Genomic DNA, 19092 nt, shown 5'->3' on the forward strand with positions numbered 1-19092 from the left:
GGCAGTGGTATTTTTTTTGTCTTACTTGTTCTCTAAATTGGCTATCCAGATTTTCTCCTTGCCCCAAAACCTTGAGAATAATTATTGCCATCTGCACGATCTCTAAGGTTTTATACTGCTCCACAGATGTTTAAATTATTTATAGTTTTCTGTGTATATATGCAAGTTGCCCATTTCTCAAGTTCCATTAAAAGCTCTTCAAGAGCAGGAATTGTATCCTATTTTATGATTCGCCACACCCTTGGGCGCCTGGGAAGAACGTGGTAAACATAAAATTTGGAATGCAGAGGTAGCTTAATTGGGAGAATGCTTCTTAGCATTCATAAAGCCCAGGGTTCAATCCCCAGGACTGTATCAGTGGCACAGGCCGCTAATTTCAGCACTTGAGAGGTAGTGGCAGAAGGACCGGTGAGGGAGGTCAAGATTGTACAGAGCGACAAAAATGAAAAATTTTTTTTCCATTTTTGTTGTGAACCAGAACCTTTTGTGTAGGAACTACCTATACTCATTTTTTTTTAAAAAACCTCATTTGTGTGTGTGTGTGTGTGTGCGCACGCGCGCGTGTGGGTGATGTGTGTCACAGAGCTGTGTCGAGGTCGGAGGGCAACGTGTTCGTTCTCTTCCTTCGGCTACATGGAAATTGAACTCCGGCTGTCTGCAAGTACTTTTACCCACAGAACAGAATTTAACAAAAAATCCACGTATTCACTGCTAACTACAGCGAATAACATCATACGAGGGCATCCATCATACATGACATCTTCCAGGTGGTCACCCATTTGTAGATCGTTGCTTTGGACCCTTAGACGCGCGCGCGCGCAAGCACGTGGGTGACAAGTGCTTCTCTCCTGGACCCTCCTTTGTCCACCGTGATTGGCGGACCAACCGGTCCAATCATCTTTCCACGCCTCTTTCTGTAGTAGCCAATCAGAGGTCCGAAGCGCCTCCTGACTACTAGACTCTGTTTACTAACAGATAGAAGCTGGGGAATAAGGGGTGTGACCATTCTGGGGAGGTCAGGAGAGGGAAGGCCTTCCTGCGCGTGCGCACCAAAGGCAGTGGGTGGGGCCGAATCTTGGGTCTTGCCAATCGGAGCGTCCGCGCTCCTCCCTCTCCTGCCTCCCCGCCAAGCAACAACAATTCGAGCAGCGGGGCGGGGCGACTCGTGAAACGTCAGCGTGGGCCGCCCAATGGGAACGGGCGCTGGCAGACGCGCGCGCACTGCGCCCAATAGCGCTGGCGGCTCGGGGCTGTCTCCGCGGCTGGCTGTGGGCGGAGCGGCCTGGCGGAGGAGGTGGAGGCGCAGGGCGCGGGGTTGCGGCGTACTAGCGGTGCCCGCTGAGGGGAGGAGGCGGAGGAGCTGCGCGGCCAGAGCGGGAAAGAGACTCGTCTCGGCGACGGAGTTGTGGCGCTGCCGTAGCTCGGCTCCCGGGGCTGCGACGAGACGGGGCGTCTGCTGTCCCATCAGGTCCCCCTCCGTGCGACCCGCGCGATCGGGAAGAGGGTGAAGATGGAGGGGGAGGGCGGCGGCGGTGGCGGCGGCGCGGGCACCAGCGGGGACGGCGGGGACGGCTGCGAGCAGCTCCTCACTGTCAAGCACGAGCTGCGGACCGGTGAGCGACCCCGCCCTCTGCCGGCCGGGCCAGCCGCGGAGGCGCGCCTTAGAGCCCGCTGGGGCTCGCTCAGGCCAAGGGGGGCGCGGGCTGGGGGGGGGGGGGGAGACCGGCCGGGGGCGGGGCTTGGTGGACAGAGGACGAGTCAGGGGGTCCCGGAAGGCTCTGGGCAGGGGGCCGAAAGTTTGCCTGTGCCGGGACCCCAGTGCTGGGTACTGGCCTGGGAAGATGCCTTCGCGCCCCCCTTCCTGCACAGGTGACACATCTGTCACTCCGCGCTGTCTCGAGCGAAAGCTGCTTTTTGCCTTGGCGTGAGGTGAGCCGCGCGGTGTCGTGGAGCGTGAACTCACTTCAACCTGCACCTCTGCTACGGGGGTCCAGCTGCGGGGGGTGGGGTGGGGAGTGTGTGTGTGTGTGTGTGTGTGTGTGTGTGTGTGTGTGTGTGTGTGTACCTGTACCACCGTTAAGGGATAGCGATCCTGCGGCCGAGACGCGGAGGGTAGTTGGCCCCTGGATAGTATCTAGTGAGGTAAAGAAGCTTCGCGTAGTCCTTTCTCCTAGAGTTATCCTGAAGTACTATACTTGCCTTGCATTTCTTGCCAGTGTCTTTTGGGAAGCAGCCTGTATTATAAATGTAAAGTTCTAGGTAAAAGACTTCAGCGCTTACATCCTCGGTGCTGGAGATGAGTAAAGCTGTGTGTCCTAAGCCTTTTACTTATCAAATTGCTTTTTCGTTGTGTAAGACCGGGGTTTATTTCGGAAAATACTTACCTGTACCAGTGGTACAGTTAGGGTCTCCACTACTGTCATGGAGTCTGGTCTCCCCTTACACTTCATTTTTATTTTTGAACGGAGAATGCATTTTAATAACTTATTTGTTATTAGCGCTAGTGGCTTAAGATTTTTAACACAATGTCTTTGGCACACTGAAGGACTCATTTTTGGTTGTGAGCCTAGCCTTTAACGACTGAGCCCCCTCTACAGCCCGAAAGACTATTAAGTGGAGAGAGAGGGTAAGTGGTAGGTTCCAGCTCGCATTTATTTGGGACAGATTGCAAAGTTAGCGCTGCTTCAGAGTTTGTTTTTGTTATTTCTGATGAGATTGCTAATTAGCATTCCTTTGGGTGCCAGTCTTATACTAAGGTATAAGATGCCAAATTCATGCTTTCTTAATTCAACAGTTTTAAGTATTGTCATTTTTGATCGTTCTGACTCTATACCATATCCCGAGCCACTTATTCCATAGTATTTTTAGTTCCTAACATAACCTGTGTAGACTTCCTTGGCTGAACATTTCCCTCCAAATTGAATCAACAGCTGATGTTCTCAACAGGCTTTTCAGTCATCTTCTCTGTATACATTTATCGGGTATTAATACCGACTTTACACCAGGTGCAGTGCCACGAGCTTTCTAGAGGGAGGATTTTTCCCCATCTTACATAATGATTCCTTCCTTGCTCTGTGTGTGTGTGGAATCACACAGTATTGCAAACGCTGCTTGATGTCTTACACGCCTCAGCCATTGATCTTGGTGCAGCAGCAGTCTTGCTCAAGGATCAAGGGGCAAACACCAACTGCTGAGTTTCTGAATTTTGCAAACATTGCTAGCTCTGTAGAAAACAATAAGCACTGTTTTATTTCCCCTACTCTGCTAACTTTGTGAATCATCAGCTTTAAGTTTGCATTTAGAATTTTTTCTGATGGATGAAGAGATTGTGCTGAGCTCATTGCTAATGTCAAAGGAAAGGAGCAATCAATTTATTGCTAAATACTTGGACAACTGATTACATGTAATGGTCAAAAACACAATATAACTTGAGTCACTCATCCATGTTCCTCTTAACACTTGGTGCTTAATATAATAGGTGCTAGACTTCAGCAATGTGATCTGATGTGGTCCCTTCCCTAGCGTACCAGGCTAGTAGTTGGTGATTGTATTGTGTACCATAGGATGAATGAAAATGCAATTCGAAACTCAGTCTAAGGACATGGGAATGGCTCCAGGGTGTAGACTGTGGCATACTTGGATGTAGACTTACAGACATAGTGATGAACACTAGCTCTGTCACTTTGTTGGCTCTGTAGACTTAGAAGTCACTGCACTCTTTCAGGCTTACTTCTTTCATCTGTCAAATGTGAGAACTGAATGAGGCACTGTTAACTAACATTCAGTATAGAAATGTTAATCAGGTACCTGGCACATAGTAGGCAGTGGGAAATGTTGGTTAAAGTTACTTCACAATCGGGCCTTATTGAAAAATGTATGAATCCATCTAGTGTACCTGGAAAACAAACAAGTCACTGGGTGGTTAGCTGTTACCACATGACCTGGCTATTATCTTTTTCCATAGTTGTCTTGCCTTCCCAAGCAGAGTGTGAACTCCTTGTAGTTTTTCTGCTATTGAGCAGTTTGTGCATGTCTTGCCCATCACAACACACAGTTCTATAATAATACGTTTACCTGGGGTTGAGGAGATGGCTCTTTGGGGTAGAGCACTTGACATCTAAATCTGAAGACCTGAGTTTGAATTCTTAGGACCCACAATAAAGCTAGGTATGATAGTGTGTGGTGGCTTGAAAGAAAATGACCCCCAAAGAGAGTGGCACTCTTAGAAGGTGTAGCATGGTTGAAGTAGGTGTAGCCTTGTTGGAGTAAGTGTGTCGCTGTGGGGGGGTGGGCTTTGGGTCTTCTGTGCTCAAGCTACTCTCAGTGAGACAGACCACTTCTTGTTGCCTGTAAGTCAAGATGTAAGAACTCGTAGCTCTTGCTCTGCTCTAGCACCATGTCTTCCTGCCCAATGTCATGCTCCCCACCATGATGATAATGGACAAAATCTCTGAAACTGTAAGCTACCATCTCAATTAAATGTCTTTCCTTTATAAGAGTTGGCAATGGTCATGGTGTCTCTTCACAACAATAGAAAGCCCAAGACGTAGTGTGTATCTGTAATTCTAGTGCTTGTTGTATAGCACCATGAGGGAGCTGGAAACAGAAGAGTCTCTGGAAGCTTGTAGGCCAGCTAACCTGGTACACACAGTTGTGAAGAACAAAAGGGCCTTGGTTTAAATAAGATGGAAGGTAAGGATGGATACAGTGGTATGTACAAATCCATACTCACATACATGTAGGTGTGCACACTCTCTTACACACATGCTGAGTTGTCTGTATCAGATAGTAAAGTCCTTGAGGGCAGAAACCCATTTTTTTCTGTCCACCTGTAGCCTGTGGTATGTGTTCAAATATTTGTGGGGTGAATTCAATTGGATGAAAAATAAGGACAAAGTTTGTAAATTGATGATAGTAACTATAAAAGCTGAAAATTACAGAATTCAGGATCAAGCAAATCATAAATTCTTGAACATTTTCTGTTTTCTAGCCTACATGGTATTGATGATACCAAAGATGACTAAGAAAATGTTGTGCTGTTTAGCAGTAAAGAAAGAGTCCATATGAACCAGCAATCAGGATATTGTCCTTCTTTCTCTTTTTCTTTCTTGGTTATTCAAGACAGGGTTTCTCTGTCTGCTAACTACTTTGGATGTCCTGGAACTCGCTTTGTAGACCAAGCTGGCCTCAAACTCACAGAGATCTGCCTGCCTCTAGTGCTGACATTAAAGGCGTGCACCACCATGCCCAGCTCTATATTATTTAAGTATAATAGTAGAAAGATACAAAATATATAAATGCAACAAAAGAAAGTTTAAAAGTTACATAATCAAATGTAACTTGGTTGAAAACTAGTTGGAAAATGGAGATTTTTTTTTTTTTGATTTTCGAGACAGGGTTTCTCTGTAGCTTTTGGTTCCTGTCCTGGAACTAGCTCTTGTAGACCAGGCTGGCCTCGAACTCACAGAGATCTGCCTGCGTCTGCCTCCCGAGTGCTGGGATTAAAGGCGTGTGCTACCGCCGCCCGGCAATGGAGATTATTTTACTCACTCATTTATTCAACAAATACTTTGTCATCTCTTACGTGTTCAGTGCTGTTTTACATGCTGAGGTTAAGAAAGTGGCTTCTCCGTGGAAAGAGAGGTCTGAGGAACCACTAGAATCAGAGACTTACATCGCCTCTGCTGTGTCTTAAATCTCTTCTAGTCCATGTATCAAGTCTTAATTCTTCTTCATCCATTGTCTAATTTCTTCCCAGGAGGTAGAAAATGGACAGCACTGAAGTTCTACATTTTATGACTTCAGCTGTTGAAGGACAGTGTCCATTTGCCAGTTTCAGTTAAATTCTGAAAGAAGGACTTTATTGGCTTAGTTTTGATCATGTGTCTGTTTTTGACTCATTGTGCGATGGTATCATGTCCTAAAATGCCAGCAACTACAGCAAACCTATGGATAAAAATAAACTAAACTCTTAGAGGAAGAAGGGTTGCTAGGCACATAATTCCTTTGATTCCTGTCTTTGGGATAGTGCCTAATATTAAGGAGAGTGTTGCCGAAGGTTATCTATTATGTAGTAACAATGGAAACTCCATTGGCTTATAGAACATGGTTTCTGTTTGTTAGGGATTTGTGAGTCAGTAGTTCTGCCCAGACCCTCATCAGTGGGAAGTCTCACTAGGCCCCATTCCCAGATGAAGAGCTAGGAAATTAATGATAGTTCAGAGAGGGAGAATCAACCTTCCCCAGAAGTGGGCCCGCTAATCCAATACCAGTGGTTAACCCTAAAATTATATTCCTGTAAGCAACACCAAATGGACTCAGAAGGTTGCATTTATATTTATTTATAATATAATATAATTACTATTGTTGTATATATGTAACAATAGTAGTTAAAGGAAAAGGGGTCCCAGATTTGGAAGGGAGCAAGGGGAGAGGTATGGGAAAGGTTTAAAGAGAAAAGGGACAAGGGAAAAAGGATGTAAATACAGCATACATATGTGAAATTAAAAAATAAATTAAAAATCCTGAAATGATTAAGATGTTAGCCAGAACTATAGTCAGCTGAACTTGTCTGGGGCTAGTGGCTTCCCTTCAAAGACTGCTCACTCATATGTATTGGGGAGGCTGTATCAGTTCTTTTCTGTGTGGCCCTCCCCATAAGGATGCTTGAGTGTTGGAAGGACACAGAAGCTGGCTTCTCCTCAAACAAGTGGTCCAGGAGAACACAGTGAAAGCTGCTTGTTGCGTTTGTTAAATAGCTTTGTCTAAGGTATACAGCAATATACCATACAGTCCTCTCTGAAGTACACAACAAATTGTAGCATAGTTACTGAGATATATAACTGTCACTGAAATCTAATTTAAAACATTTTTATCACCTATAAAGAAACTTCATGCTCATTTACATTAGTCATCCTACATTACCACTATCCAGGACTAACCAACCACCCATCTATTTTTTGTTTATATATTTGTCCATTATTTTATTACAATATAATTGTACACTTTTGTAACTATTTTTTCAGCAAACATGGTGTTAAGATTCATCCACATTGTAGCATGTATCAATTTTTTTTGTGAACAAATTGTATTTTCTAGTATTAGATAGATCACATTTTAGTTATCCATTCAGTTTATTGACATTGGGGTTGTTTGTACTTTTTATTCCATGCACATTTGTAGATAAAAATTTTTAAATATCTGTTTTCATTTCTTTTGGGTATTAGCCAACAGTAAAATTGTTGGATTTTATGGAGCCAAACTTTTTCAAACTGAACTTTTCTACGAGCAGTGTATGAGAGATTAAGTTTTACCATAGCCTAGCCAGTTTTTATTATCTGCCGCCTTACACTTTCAGCCATCCTTCAATGGGTGAAGTGGCAGCTTGCATTATGGCTTTGACTTATATTTCCCTAATGATGTTGCAGTTGCTTTTTAGCACTTAAGATAAACACGTATATCTTGTATACTTTTGGAGAGATGTTTACTTCTATCTTTGACCTATTTTGCAGTTGGCTACTTTCTCCCCCCTCTGTTTGAGATACAGTCTCACTGTGTAAACCAGGCTGGCCTGGAGCTCTCAGACATCCTAGTTTTTTTGTATTATTGAAAATTCTTTATTTTAGATACATATCTCTTATCAGGTACACTATTGCAATTTTTTTTCATTAAAAATAGTGTTTTTATCTTTTGAGGGATAGTGTTTTGAGAATCATGAAAGGTTTTAATTTACCTCCCCTCACCTCCTGTTTTCTCTGGTTCTGTTTTCTTCTAAGAGTTTTATGACCTTTAGCTGCTAGGACAAGATTTTATGTATTATATGGGGTAGTGATTCAGATTCAGTTTTTTTTTATGTGTAGATATTCTCTTGTTCTTGTACCACTTTTGAAAAGATTGCTGTTTCCCTTTTTGTCTTGGCACCTTCTTTGAAAAAAATCAACTAAGCAAAGACATATAGGTTTATCTTAGATTAAATTCTATTCCATTGCTTCCTTTTAAGCTAATACTATAAAAACTGCAAGTTGCAAACTTAGTTTGAAGTTGGAAAGTACAAATCTTGCAACTTTCTCTTTTTCAAGATTATCTTGGTTATTTGATTTTTACATATGAATTTAGCATCAGCCTGTCCATTTCTTCAAAGAAACTATTTGGGTGATGTTCTGATATGTATTACACTGAATTCGTAGATATAGATTACACATAATTCATTGCAATGAATTAGTTTTCAGAGTTTTTCCATCTTAGCAGTGTTAAATCTGGTCCATGAACATGGGATATTGCTCCATTTGTATAGCTGTTCTTTCATTTTTTGGACAATGTTTTCTTGCTTTTGAGTTTAAGTTTCTCTTTCTTTTGTTAAATTTATTCCTAAATATTTCATTTTTGATGTATAATAATATAATGAAATTATTTTATTTTTGGAATGTTAATTGTAAGTGTCCAGAGATCTATTGTGTTTAAGTATTTCATTTTTGATGTATAATAATATAATAGTAATAAAATTATTTTATTTTTGGAATGTTAATTGTAAGTATCTAGAGAGCTATTGTGTCTCGCAATCTTGCTAGTTTATTTAGTTCTAATAGTACCTTAGTGTATGTCTTAGTATTTTTATTTGCTAGATTATATTATGATTATCTTTATATACATACATGTGTATATTGTGTGTTTGAGATAGAGATAGGGAGAGAGAGAGAGAAAGAGAGAGAAAGTCAGTTTTACTTCCTCCTTCCTAATATGAATGCTTTTTGTGTTATTTTCTGGTTTAATTGTCCTCGCTAGAGATGTTCACTCTTCAAATAGAATCGGCACGAGTAGACATCCCTGTCTAGTGTCTTATCTTACCGGAAAGCATTAATCATCCGTCACTAATTACAGGGCCAACTATGGTTTCCCATGGATGCCTTGTACAAACTGAGAAAGTCTTCTTTTCCCTTGTTTAATTGTTACAGAGTGCTGGACTTTGTCAGATGCTTTTCTTCATTTATTAAAGTGATGATATAGCTTTGTTTTATTGATCAGGTTTATTACATTGATTGATTATTAGGTATTAAGATGGCCTCATATTCTAGGATAAACCCTTTGTGATCATGATCCTTTTTACATGCTGCTAGAGTCAGTTTACTATTATTCCTTGAAGGTTTTGTGTTTATTGTTCATTGGAGGTATCTGTTTTCTTATTTTGTGATGCCTCTCAAAACATCTTCTTTACTTTTATTAGCTACCAGCTATGGCGTTTTTCTATAGAGTTTGAGTACTGGTATTCATATTTGAAGTCTTTTAAGTAAAGATTTAACAAAGGTCAGAGTATAGACCGTAGTTTTAATTTGCTCCTAGAATAAATTGCCTTCTGAGACTAAATTTTCTTACTCATAATGACATCCAGACTGCTTACCAGAATTGAGCTGGTGTTTTATGGTATTTCTGTGGAGTAGACAAAGGTCAAGAATTGTTATTTCCTTTTAAAAATTATTAATTTTACCAGATGATTCATGTAGCATCCCACTAAAAACGAACAGTCCCTGATGTGTAGGGAGTTGGTTCTCTCCTGCCACCTTTATGTAGGTTCTAGAGATTGAATCCAGGGCACTAGGCTTCAGTTTTACCTGCCAAGCTGTCTTGCTGTTGCCCCACAATCCCATGCCCTACAACTAGATTCTTGGGAGTCTAAAAAAAAAAAAAATCCCTTTTAAAATTTCTCTTGTGAATGTCAAAACTTGCGAAAATAATCTATTTATGCAAAGATATTGGCATCTCAACTCCGCGTCAAAGGGAATTGAAGTGTATTTTATGTTTTCTGTCTGGGGAAAAGCCTCAGGTGATGCAATGTGTTAATCCCAACATTAACCTCAGCTTTAAAGTGAGGCAGCTTCCTGAAGCTGCAGACAGAAGTGTTTTGATTGGCAGGATTGGATTCTTTCATGTGAACAAGAGGGTTGTGAGAGCTCCTCTAGGGAAAATCTGACACCTTTTTGTGTTGGTTGGATTTCACAGTTATTTTCGGGTTGAGAGATGTCAGTCCTCAAATGCAGTGGGAGGGGAGGGAAGAGGCTGCCACAGGCATAACCTTTGAATTCTCTGAATGATTTACAGATCTTTGTATTCACCTCTAAGGTGTAATAATTCCTGCTTTTTTCTTTCTTTCTTTTTTTTTTTGGGTCAGGGATCATGAATAGGTTCTAAAATAGAATCTTAACCTCACTGTGTTTTTTTCTAGCAGTGTGTCCCTCTTGTTCAAATGTAGTTGTCCCTCCCAAATCAGATGAGTTCTCTGGACTTCATATATACCTAACGTTGTAAGTGGACTCCATCACTTTTTCCTCTTTTTTCAGTCATCCATTAGACGTTGTCCCCGTGACTGCAGGGAGAATAGGTTTTGAGTGTGTGTGCCTGGAGCTCACTTTTTCTAGATTGGCTGTCCATAAAGCCCAAAGGATCTGTTTTTGCCTCCCAGTAGAGGACACAGTCTAATGCCTCCAAGCCCAGCTTTTCTTTCCTTTTATTTTCATTGTTTGTTTGTTTTTGGAGATGCGACCGTAGCCTTGGCTGTCCTGGAACTTTCTGTGTAGACCGGACTGGCCTTGGATTCACAGAGATCGACTTCTGCCTTTGAAAGCACTTTTGTTAGAAATATTTCTTAAATGAGCCTCTCTGCCAATGCAAATAGTTCCAATCAAACCAAATCAGACAAAATTAAAAGATATCTAGGTTTATTTGGACGTCTGCGCTCTCTGGTGGCCCTGAGGGAATGGAAAGCCAACAGGATCACAGACCATACCACTGAAGGAAAAGAGGGAAGACCACGTGTTTATTTTCTGGGGAGCAGTTTAGATAGCCTGTGGGAGTGGTCTTGACCTTTCCTGGGGAGGGGTCAAGGTTTGGCAGGCTTCCTTGGCTATCCCTGGGGGGGAGGGTCAAGGTTTGGACGCAGGTAGCTCTCGGGATGAGGGGGGACTGCGATCACAACTGTCACACCCAGCTTGTCTGGGTGCTAAGAATCTGAGCACAAGTTCACATTGCAAGCATTTTACCCACAAAATCCTCAAGTTCCCAGGTTTTAGTATAGAACTTGATATTGTAGTTATTTTATCATATTCAAGTTTTGTCTATGTGGGCCTCTTCTTAAATAATCTTCACGTTCTTGACCTCTGAAAAGTCATATACATGATATTCTTAATATCGGATTATTTGGAATAGAGAAAGTAAACTTGGTACGTAAAAGGATTCTATCTTAGCTCTTTTATTTAAGTTTTTAAATTTTTTTTTTTAATGTTTTTGGTTTTTCGAGACAGGGTTTCTTAGTAGCTATGGAGCCAGTTCTGGAACTCACTCTGTAGACCAGGCTGGCCTCGAACTCACAGAGATCTGCCTGCCTCTGCCTCCCGAATGCTGGGATTAAAGGTGTGTGCCATCACCGCCTAGCTTACTTAACATTTTTTTGATTGGGTTTTCATTTCTGATTCATACTGTTGTGTAGATTTTTCTAACATGCCATCTTATAATTTTGGTAATGTTAATGAGTTTTTGTAGGTACATGTAAAAATGTGTGTGCTTGCAAGTGTGCAGATTTACATTCACATGTGTGTTTGTGCCTGTGGATGCTAGTGAACAAACTCAGACACCATCTGTCTCTTTTTTTTAGACTTGCCAAGAATGCTTATGCTAGCTGCCTAGTGAGCCTTAGGGATCTGCCTCTTTCTGCCTAATGAGTATGGACCATTTGTAATTTATGTGTTTCTGACCTGAAAATTGTGTAAATAATATTTTTAATACCAAATTATTTGGAATATGGAGGAGTATGTATTTCAATTATGAGATCCAGATTTTTTTTCCTTACACAAGTTCTGGTGACCAAATAGGTCACAAGCACATTACTAATTGAACCAGCTCCTTAGCTCATAATGAAGTCTTATGTGGTTGGCTGAATAATGACCTCTTTTCCTCTTTCTAAATATATCTAGATTCTACCCCAGGAATCCTGGGAGTATGCTCCATATGGCAAAAGAAACTTTGCATGTGTGATAAGCATCCTGGGTTGGGAGGTTGTCCTAGGTTATCTAACCACACTGGTAGGACAGTTGGAGAGCCGAAGTCAGAGGAGGCAGGCCAGCATGATGCCACTGCTGCAAAGGATCAAGACCTACAGCTTCTAGATGTTGGGTTACTGATTTTTCTCTAGAATGTCTAAGAGAAACACAGCTCCGTAGTCACCTTGATTCACCTCAGTTTTAGACTTCTGATTTCCAAAACTGTAAGAAAAGAAATTAATGTTAATAATAAATCATCAAGTTTATGATGATCTTCCCAGCAGAAGTAGTAAACCAGCACATTACTTGAAAATGGGTTGCACCATCGATCAGTTTGCTGCAAGAGACAGTTTTGCCCAAGTGTTGTATTAACAGAAATTATCCAGATAGCAGTAAATCAAACCATTTAAGGTTGAAAATAGTGTCATTTTGTAGAGGTAGAATATTGTCCTTTCTCAGGTCTCCAGATGAAACATTCCTTTTTATCTTACCCTAAAGCTAGCTGTGTTGCCTTGAACTAGCTGCTTTGTTATTCATAGGAATGCTCTGAGTGGGTGCCTGAGTAGATTTTTTTTCCTTAAAGGTTCTTGCTGTAACCCAAGCTAGCATCAAACTTGCAGTATGCCTCCTGCTTTAGTTTCCCAAAGCTGAGATTATGGGCATGCGCAGGACTCCAGACCCTCGGAGACTTGTATTATTAGGTGGGTGGTACACAACATCTGACTGTGATCGTGGCCTTAGTTTTCTCCTGGTGTCAGTTGTACTGTTCTTATTTTTCTTCTTTCGACTCTTTATTTAATCCTAATAATAGTCCTTTTATATTTTCTGTACCAAAGCATGGTTTAAAAGATATAAATAGGTACCCTTGTATTTACATACATATGTTCATAATACAAATAATATGGAAAATGTGGGAAGACAGTCAACTTTCTAATGTTTTACTTAAATAAAATCTTGACCATTCTGTTTTTATATTTTACTTTATCTCAAAGGAAAGAAAGTGAATTCTCTTATTAATAGAGTTTTTGTTTTTTTGTCAGAGACAAAACGATAAGTCAGTAAAATAGAGGCATACTTGAAGGAATTCTATAGTAAGAAGACAGAGTGCTTCAACTGACTATTTAATGATGGGACTTCCCATTTATGTAGAAAAGTGACTGATAAAAGGACAGCCCTGTGTACAGTCTCAAGAATTTTTGCCTATAGAATTCCTTCAAGTATGCCTCTATTTTACTTCCATACCCAGGAAGTAAGTAGAAGAATTTTTTTTTGAAAACTCAAGCAGGTTTGGGCTCAAATAAGAAACCTGGTGTCACAAAAATGTAGATATCCCTAAGGCCAAATTAGCACAGAAGATCACTTTAGGAGATGCTATAGGAAGAGGACTCAGAACTAATATCCCTAAAGCCAAATTAGTAGAGATCTCTTTAGGAGATGCTATAGAAAGAGGACTCAGAACTGAGTCCTGAAAAAACTTAAAAAAGTGAAGAATCATCAAAGATTGAATTCAGAGGAAGAGCTTGAAGAAACCTAGAGGTTTATGGTGTTGTGGATGCCTACTGAAGAGGATGGGGTGCGTGGGTTGTGGATTCTGTTCACCACAAGTAGCTTTGTTAAGGGTTGAAGAATAAATTGCAAGTGAAGTAACCTTTGGGAGACTTTGTTCTGGAGGGGGTTGAAATAGGGTGTCAGGGAGGGCTCCCCCCCCCCCCCCGTTTCCTTGTTTCAAGATGACTGATGCTAGATCATGCTAAAGTACCACTAGTTTGTGTCACAGAGGCTGACACTGCACTAGACAATGAGTGATGGTGTCAAGAACCCTGAGAAGGGGTAGAATTTAGTTTACCTGGGGCTGGAGGGCGGACTGGTGAGAAAGAGACAGCTTCTGTTTTAAAGGAATGAGGAAAGGATACAGGTGCATTTGTAGATTTGGTGACAGGAAGATAAGTTTTGAGGGCATGATTGTTTTGTCCCTCTGTGAATTGTGGAGAAAAGGCAATTCTTTATTCAAAAGAAACAGCTTCATTGTTTAAAAAAATTGTTGTTCTGGTCTTTGGAAAAAATCCTAGATACAGAAAAACATCCTAAGTATTTTTACTTGTAGGCTGCACAGTGAAACTTAGAGAGTTGCAGAACACTGCACTGAAGAGGTTTTCAGGACCAATCTGAAGGCAGTTTCTCTGCCTTCTATGGCTCATGCCAGACTCTTAGATTAATTTTCTGTTTCTTCTTTTTCAAGTGTTCTGTGTTTAGTTTGGTTCTAAATTATACTTACTTGGCACATGTATTGGGGAGAGAGAAGCAGTTAGTTACTGCTTTATACATGTTTTGGTTTTGATTCAGTTTTTGTATGTGTTATGTCACGTAATTCCAGAATCACGTGGATAAATGATAAAACATTGTTTTATACACCCAGAGTACAGTAAGTTTTTAAGATAAGTGATCACAGCAATAAGAGAAAAGTAAGCAGCATTGTTTTAAAGTGAACAGATATTAAATATAACATTGTTCGGCTGCTAGTGGAATGCTCTCCAGAGACATGGTTTGAGGCCCAACCACAAATCTAAACAGCCTCAGAGCAACTTACCACCTGGCAGTTAAAAGGAACCTAATGTGCTAGTGATTTTGCTGTTTTTTCAAGCTCTCATGCATTTTCTAGAATTGAGTTATTTGGACTTTGTAGATAGGAATCAAGGCTTTAGCATTCAATTAAGTATGTGCTGTTAGGATTATTCTGGACACTTCCTAACTGTAGATTACTTGATAAGTTGCTTTATAAATATTTTCTCCCATGACAGAAAGGGGGAAAAAACAAAACCTTCAAATAGCAACAGCAGGCTTTTTTTTTTTTCCTCACTGCATACCATTGTCACCTTTGGACTGAAATTAACCCAAGAATATTATGTTTCATAATGCTGAATAAGAAAAGATAAGATTTTATGGGAAGATGTTTTATAATCTTACTTGATTAGTCCCAGAAAATGAGATTGTAAAATACACATTTTCTAGTTGGTATAATAAAAGCAGATTTTAAGCATATTAAATAGAGAGGATCAAGTCAGATTGTGTTCTACACATACTAAAAAATTGGCTACTTCAGATCTCACTCCCCTAACCCCATGTTCTCCTTTCCACAAAGATACTTGTGCTTTCTTATAATATGAGCCAGCCAGCCAGCCAACCAACCAACCAACCGTCTAAAGTCCTCTAGTTAACTCTTATCATTCCTCTTTACAAGGATTTTGGATGGACTGTTTATTCCACTTGTTTCTGTGTTTTTATCTATTCACTCTGATGTGCTTTAGTATCAGACCTCCATCTTAACAGCTCCATGGAGACTGTAGGAACCTCCAAAGTTCCTTAACCTATCCCCTTTTGCTGGTCTGATGGGATGCCTTGGTTTGACTCTACCTTCACTTCCTTGGAGCACCTGGTGCTTGAGTATTGGTACTGGTCTCCTTGCATAACAGCAGAATGCTCTCCTGCCTGCTTTTTCTCCCACCAACGTGCGTCATCTTCTTCCAGTGCTTTCTCTCTGATTCTCTATGCTCCAGACCTCTTTACTTGTACCCACTTTTACTGGGAGATCAAGATGTTATCAGTGCTTGAACTATTGGACAAGTTTGTGTTTTTAGTTTAGATCTCTTGTATTTCTTATCATTCATTTCCATCATCCCATTGCACATCAAACATTCAGATTGCCCACAAATATCTTAGTTTCCCAAGCTAAATAGTGTTTCTTCTTCCAACTTTCCATGTTTTATTTTGTGACATTGACATTTTCATCCTGCCAAGGCTTGAGGGTGGCAGTGTCACCCCTGGATATTGTATCTCATACCTCTTGATGCATATTATCCCAACATTTGTGTCTCACTTTGAAGTCCAAGTGTAGTTGTGATTATCAGTTCTAGGTCAGCAACAATCCACTTCAGGTTGATGGTATTTATCTTGATGCACACGTGCTATATATACATTTTGTACTTTTAGTTCAAGAACACTGATTGTTGCTTGAGGCTTAGGATCCTGGTGAGAGCTGGCTCAGCAAGTGTAAATGTTTGCTTCCAAAGGGAAAGCCATTCATAGTCCACTGGGGCAATCTTAACTAATAAGGTGTGGGAGCTGATAATATATGTACTTCTCTGTATTGATTCTAGAGTGGAAAATTCTCAGAGGCATTCCATCTGTTCTTCAAAAAAGCTAGATTAGATTGAGTTGATAATGTACCCTCTTTTCTCTCTTTTACTCTTGCTAGTTTCTCCTTATTTCATCTTTTTGGGATTACCTTCCAAATAAACCTCTTGCACAGCAGTTTAGGATTAGACTGTTAGTGTCTATAAAGTGACTTAAAAAGCATACCCTTGGTTGGGGTGTTGCTGAGGGTTACTGCATAGTGAAACCATAATAAAGATCCTATTGTTTGGTAGCAGTGGGTGCTGATAAACCTGTCATATGTGATAGGATCAAGACTAGCATGGAATATGTGATAGTTCTGAGCATTTGGGACAGTGGTACTATTAAGACCTTTGACTTGGCTGATTCAGTTTTTGGAACCTAAGAAACATAGGAGCATTTTCATGGACGCCTTTGAAAGACTCTCAAAGCCCATGACCATATAAAAATTATGGCAAAATATTGGACCCAGGATTTGATCATAAGGGTAGGAGAGCTTTGTACCTTTTGTGGTTAAGTCTGTATTATGAGTTGGGCATAATTGGAATTGTTTCTCAGAACTTCTTCTGGATTTTGGGCTAACACTGATCATAATAAACATTTAGGGTGAGATAGAGGGGCAGAAGCACTGATGGTATGAAGTGATGTTCTAGCCCCCACATGCTGTTGCTGCTAATCTGCTGTATCATATTGTTGGCATGGAACATCAGCTAGCCCTGCAATTTTCCCAGATCTGTTGAATTACCTTCATTAGCTCCTGGGAATCTAGGACTAGTGTGTGTAGCTTCTTTGTAGGTCACTGACATCATTGAGCTTAGAGCTGAAGATACCTACAGATATATGCTTCTGCTTGTCCTTGTGGGTTCTAGCTTGTTCTCAGGGTTCTAGTTTAACCTTTCTGGAATTGCTAAGAAATACCGTTCTGGAATTGGATTTTCCTAGGATTCAATAATATCCATAGAAATGACAGTATTCTTCAGTGGCAGAGACAAAAACATCATGCAGTGCTTACCATTTGAAGCAGAGTAATATAGCTATTCTTACACGCTGAAGTGGCATTCAGGATTTCATTATAGATATGTAGGGAATGGCTAAGTCATGGAAAGATGGGTATTGTTTGACTCGTGTGAATCTGATTTTTATCTCTGAGGAATTGAACCTTCAGTTAGCTTTCACTTATTGGGTTATGGTTGCTTCAAACCTTGTTCATCATTATGCAACAATCATGAAAGTAACAAGAAACATCTCAGTGTATCCCTTGAGGGCTAAGTAACTTCCTTGTCACCATTATGTAGTACTAACTATAACCCCTTGTAACCTGAGGAACAAAAGGCAGGGAAGGATTTTCTGTTCTTTGTCTCTTAAGCATTACGTCTTACATTATCTTCACATTCCTCTATTGCAGGCTTTGACTTTGTCTTCCCCAGCAGTGTCTGGTCTCAAGCATGCTCCTTCTGTATCTTTTCTGCTCCAGGGTTTTTTCAGTGTCTACTGGCAGGAGATGCAGCTGGGATGGTCTGTAAGCTTGAAGTGCTGGTAGTTTAGGAAGTTAATGCAACTCCTTTAACAACTTTTATCTTGTAGGGGCAGAATCCATTGGAAAAATGTTTCTCCATCTTTGCACACATAGTTCTCATAGCAATCTAGTCATTCTCCAGAGAGTGCCAGCAAGGTTAAGCTCCAGTATCCATAGTAGTGACCATGGCAGCAAGGACCCTTGAATTGACTTATTTTGGTTTTACCCCTCCTTGGTCTTTTACTTCTTCCAATTAAATTACCTCCAATACAGTGTTCTGATATTCTTTTTTTGGGAGGGGGGAACCTCTAATGTATACATGTACAATTGTATTGTGTATATATGTGTGCTTTGTCTGCTTGTCATCCATACATCCATCCATCTAATAACAGATTATAAATAAAGAACTTAGAATGGTAAACATAGTTATCATACATAGCTTTAATAAGTGACAGAGCATGAGTTTTGAATTGAATTCATTTGAACCAAAACATGTTCTCCTTGATTAAACCTCTTCCTCATCTTTGAAGATGAAATTGGTAAGCTTTAGTGAGCTTGTTGAAAGTTCTCAGTGGCCTTGTCCTGTTGCCTGTGGGTTGGGCTGGCTGTTTATAGTTCACCAATCTAAACTGTGCTAGTCACATGCTCATGGCTTTTCTAACTAATCACTTCTGTCGTTTCCCTTTGCTTCGTTGTGGGGGTGCACCCCCACCGTCCTTTTTGGAACATGTCTGTGTACTTCTTGTTTCATTTCTAAGTTCAGTCAACTATTGTTTTATTTGTTCCTTTTTGGTTGTTTGCCTCTTTCTATTCTAGGTTTTTATATTTTTTTTCTCAGGATTGTTTCTCATATCTTAACTGGTTGGTTGAAGAATTTAAATTCAGTTCTGAGTGTTACATTCCTGTTTTCTTTAGCTGTGTGGATTTCTTTGTTGTTGCAAAGGGAGGGATTCCTGGCAGACTGGTGGGATTGTTATGTCTTATTTCTCTTTGATTTCTGTGGGATCCTTGATTTCTTTTCTGTATTTTCTCTTTGTTACTGTGTAGCCAAGGGCATGTACTCCTCTCTGATTTACTGTCAGAAACTGTGCTTCTCCAAGACTGACCCCCTTTCCTATTTGGTGTTTAAGTCACCAACTCTGACTTGTTTTCAGTGTGTTGGTATACCGTTATACTGTTGTGGGCATAATTTTTGTATTGTTTCATCTAAGTATTTGGTGCCCCTCTATTCATTCTCAGTGTTGCATAAGCCGTTTTCTTCCTGTTCCCAAACCAGACTTCCTGTGGAAGGGAACTCTGCTGGAATTTGGCTGGGTTTTCCATGGCAAACAATTTGGAGGTTGTGTTATTCTCTGTACTGCTAAAGGTATGGGGCATGCA

At 40.5% G+C, this 19092-nt stretch overlaps 1 protein-coding gene across 2 annotated transcripts in view; it reads left to right on the top strand.

Moving 5' to 3' along the window:
• Positions 1-1291: 1291 nt before the first annotated feature.
• The window catches only part of Rps6ka5 (ribosomal protein S6 kinase A5), a 180929-nt gene continuing 163128 nt past the window's right edge, over positions 1292-19092 (top strand). The window contains exon 1 of one of the 2 annotated variants that reach the window (XM_075947464.1): positions 1292-1613. In XM_075947464.1, coding sequence (XP_075803579.1) covers positions 1511-1613 — 103 coding nt within the window. In that variant the 5' untranslated portion in view covers positions 1292-1510. The remainder of the gene's footprint in view (positions 1614-19092) is intronic. The other variant, XM_075947465.1, reaches the window with a different exon arrangement.

The sequence above is a fragment of the Microtus pennsylvanicus genome, chromosome 14 (assembly GCF_037038515.1).
Source record: "Microtus pennsylvanicus isolate mMicPen1 chromosome 14, mMicPen1.hap1, whole genome shotgun sequence".
In the NCBI taxonomy this organism is placed as follows: domain Eukaryota; kingdom Metazoa; phylum Chordata; class Mammalia; order Rodentia; family Cricetidae; genus Microtus; species Microtus pennsylvanicus.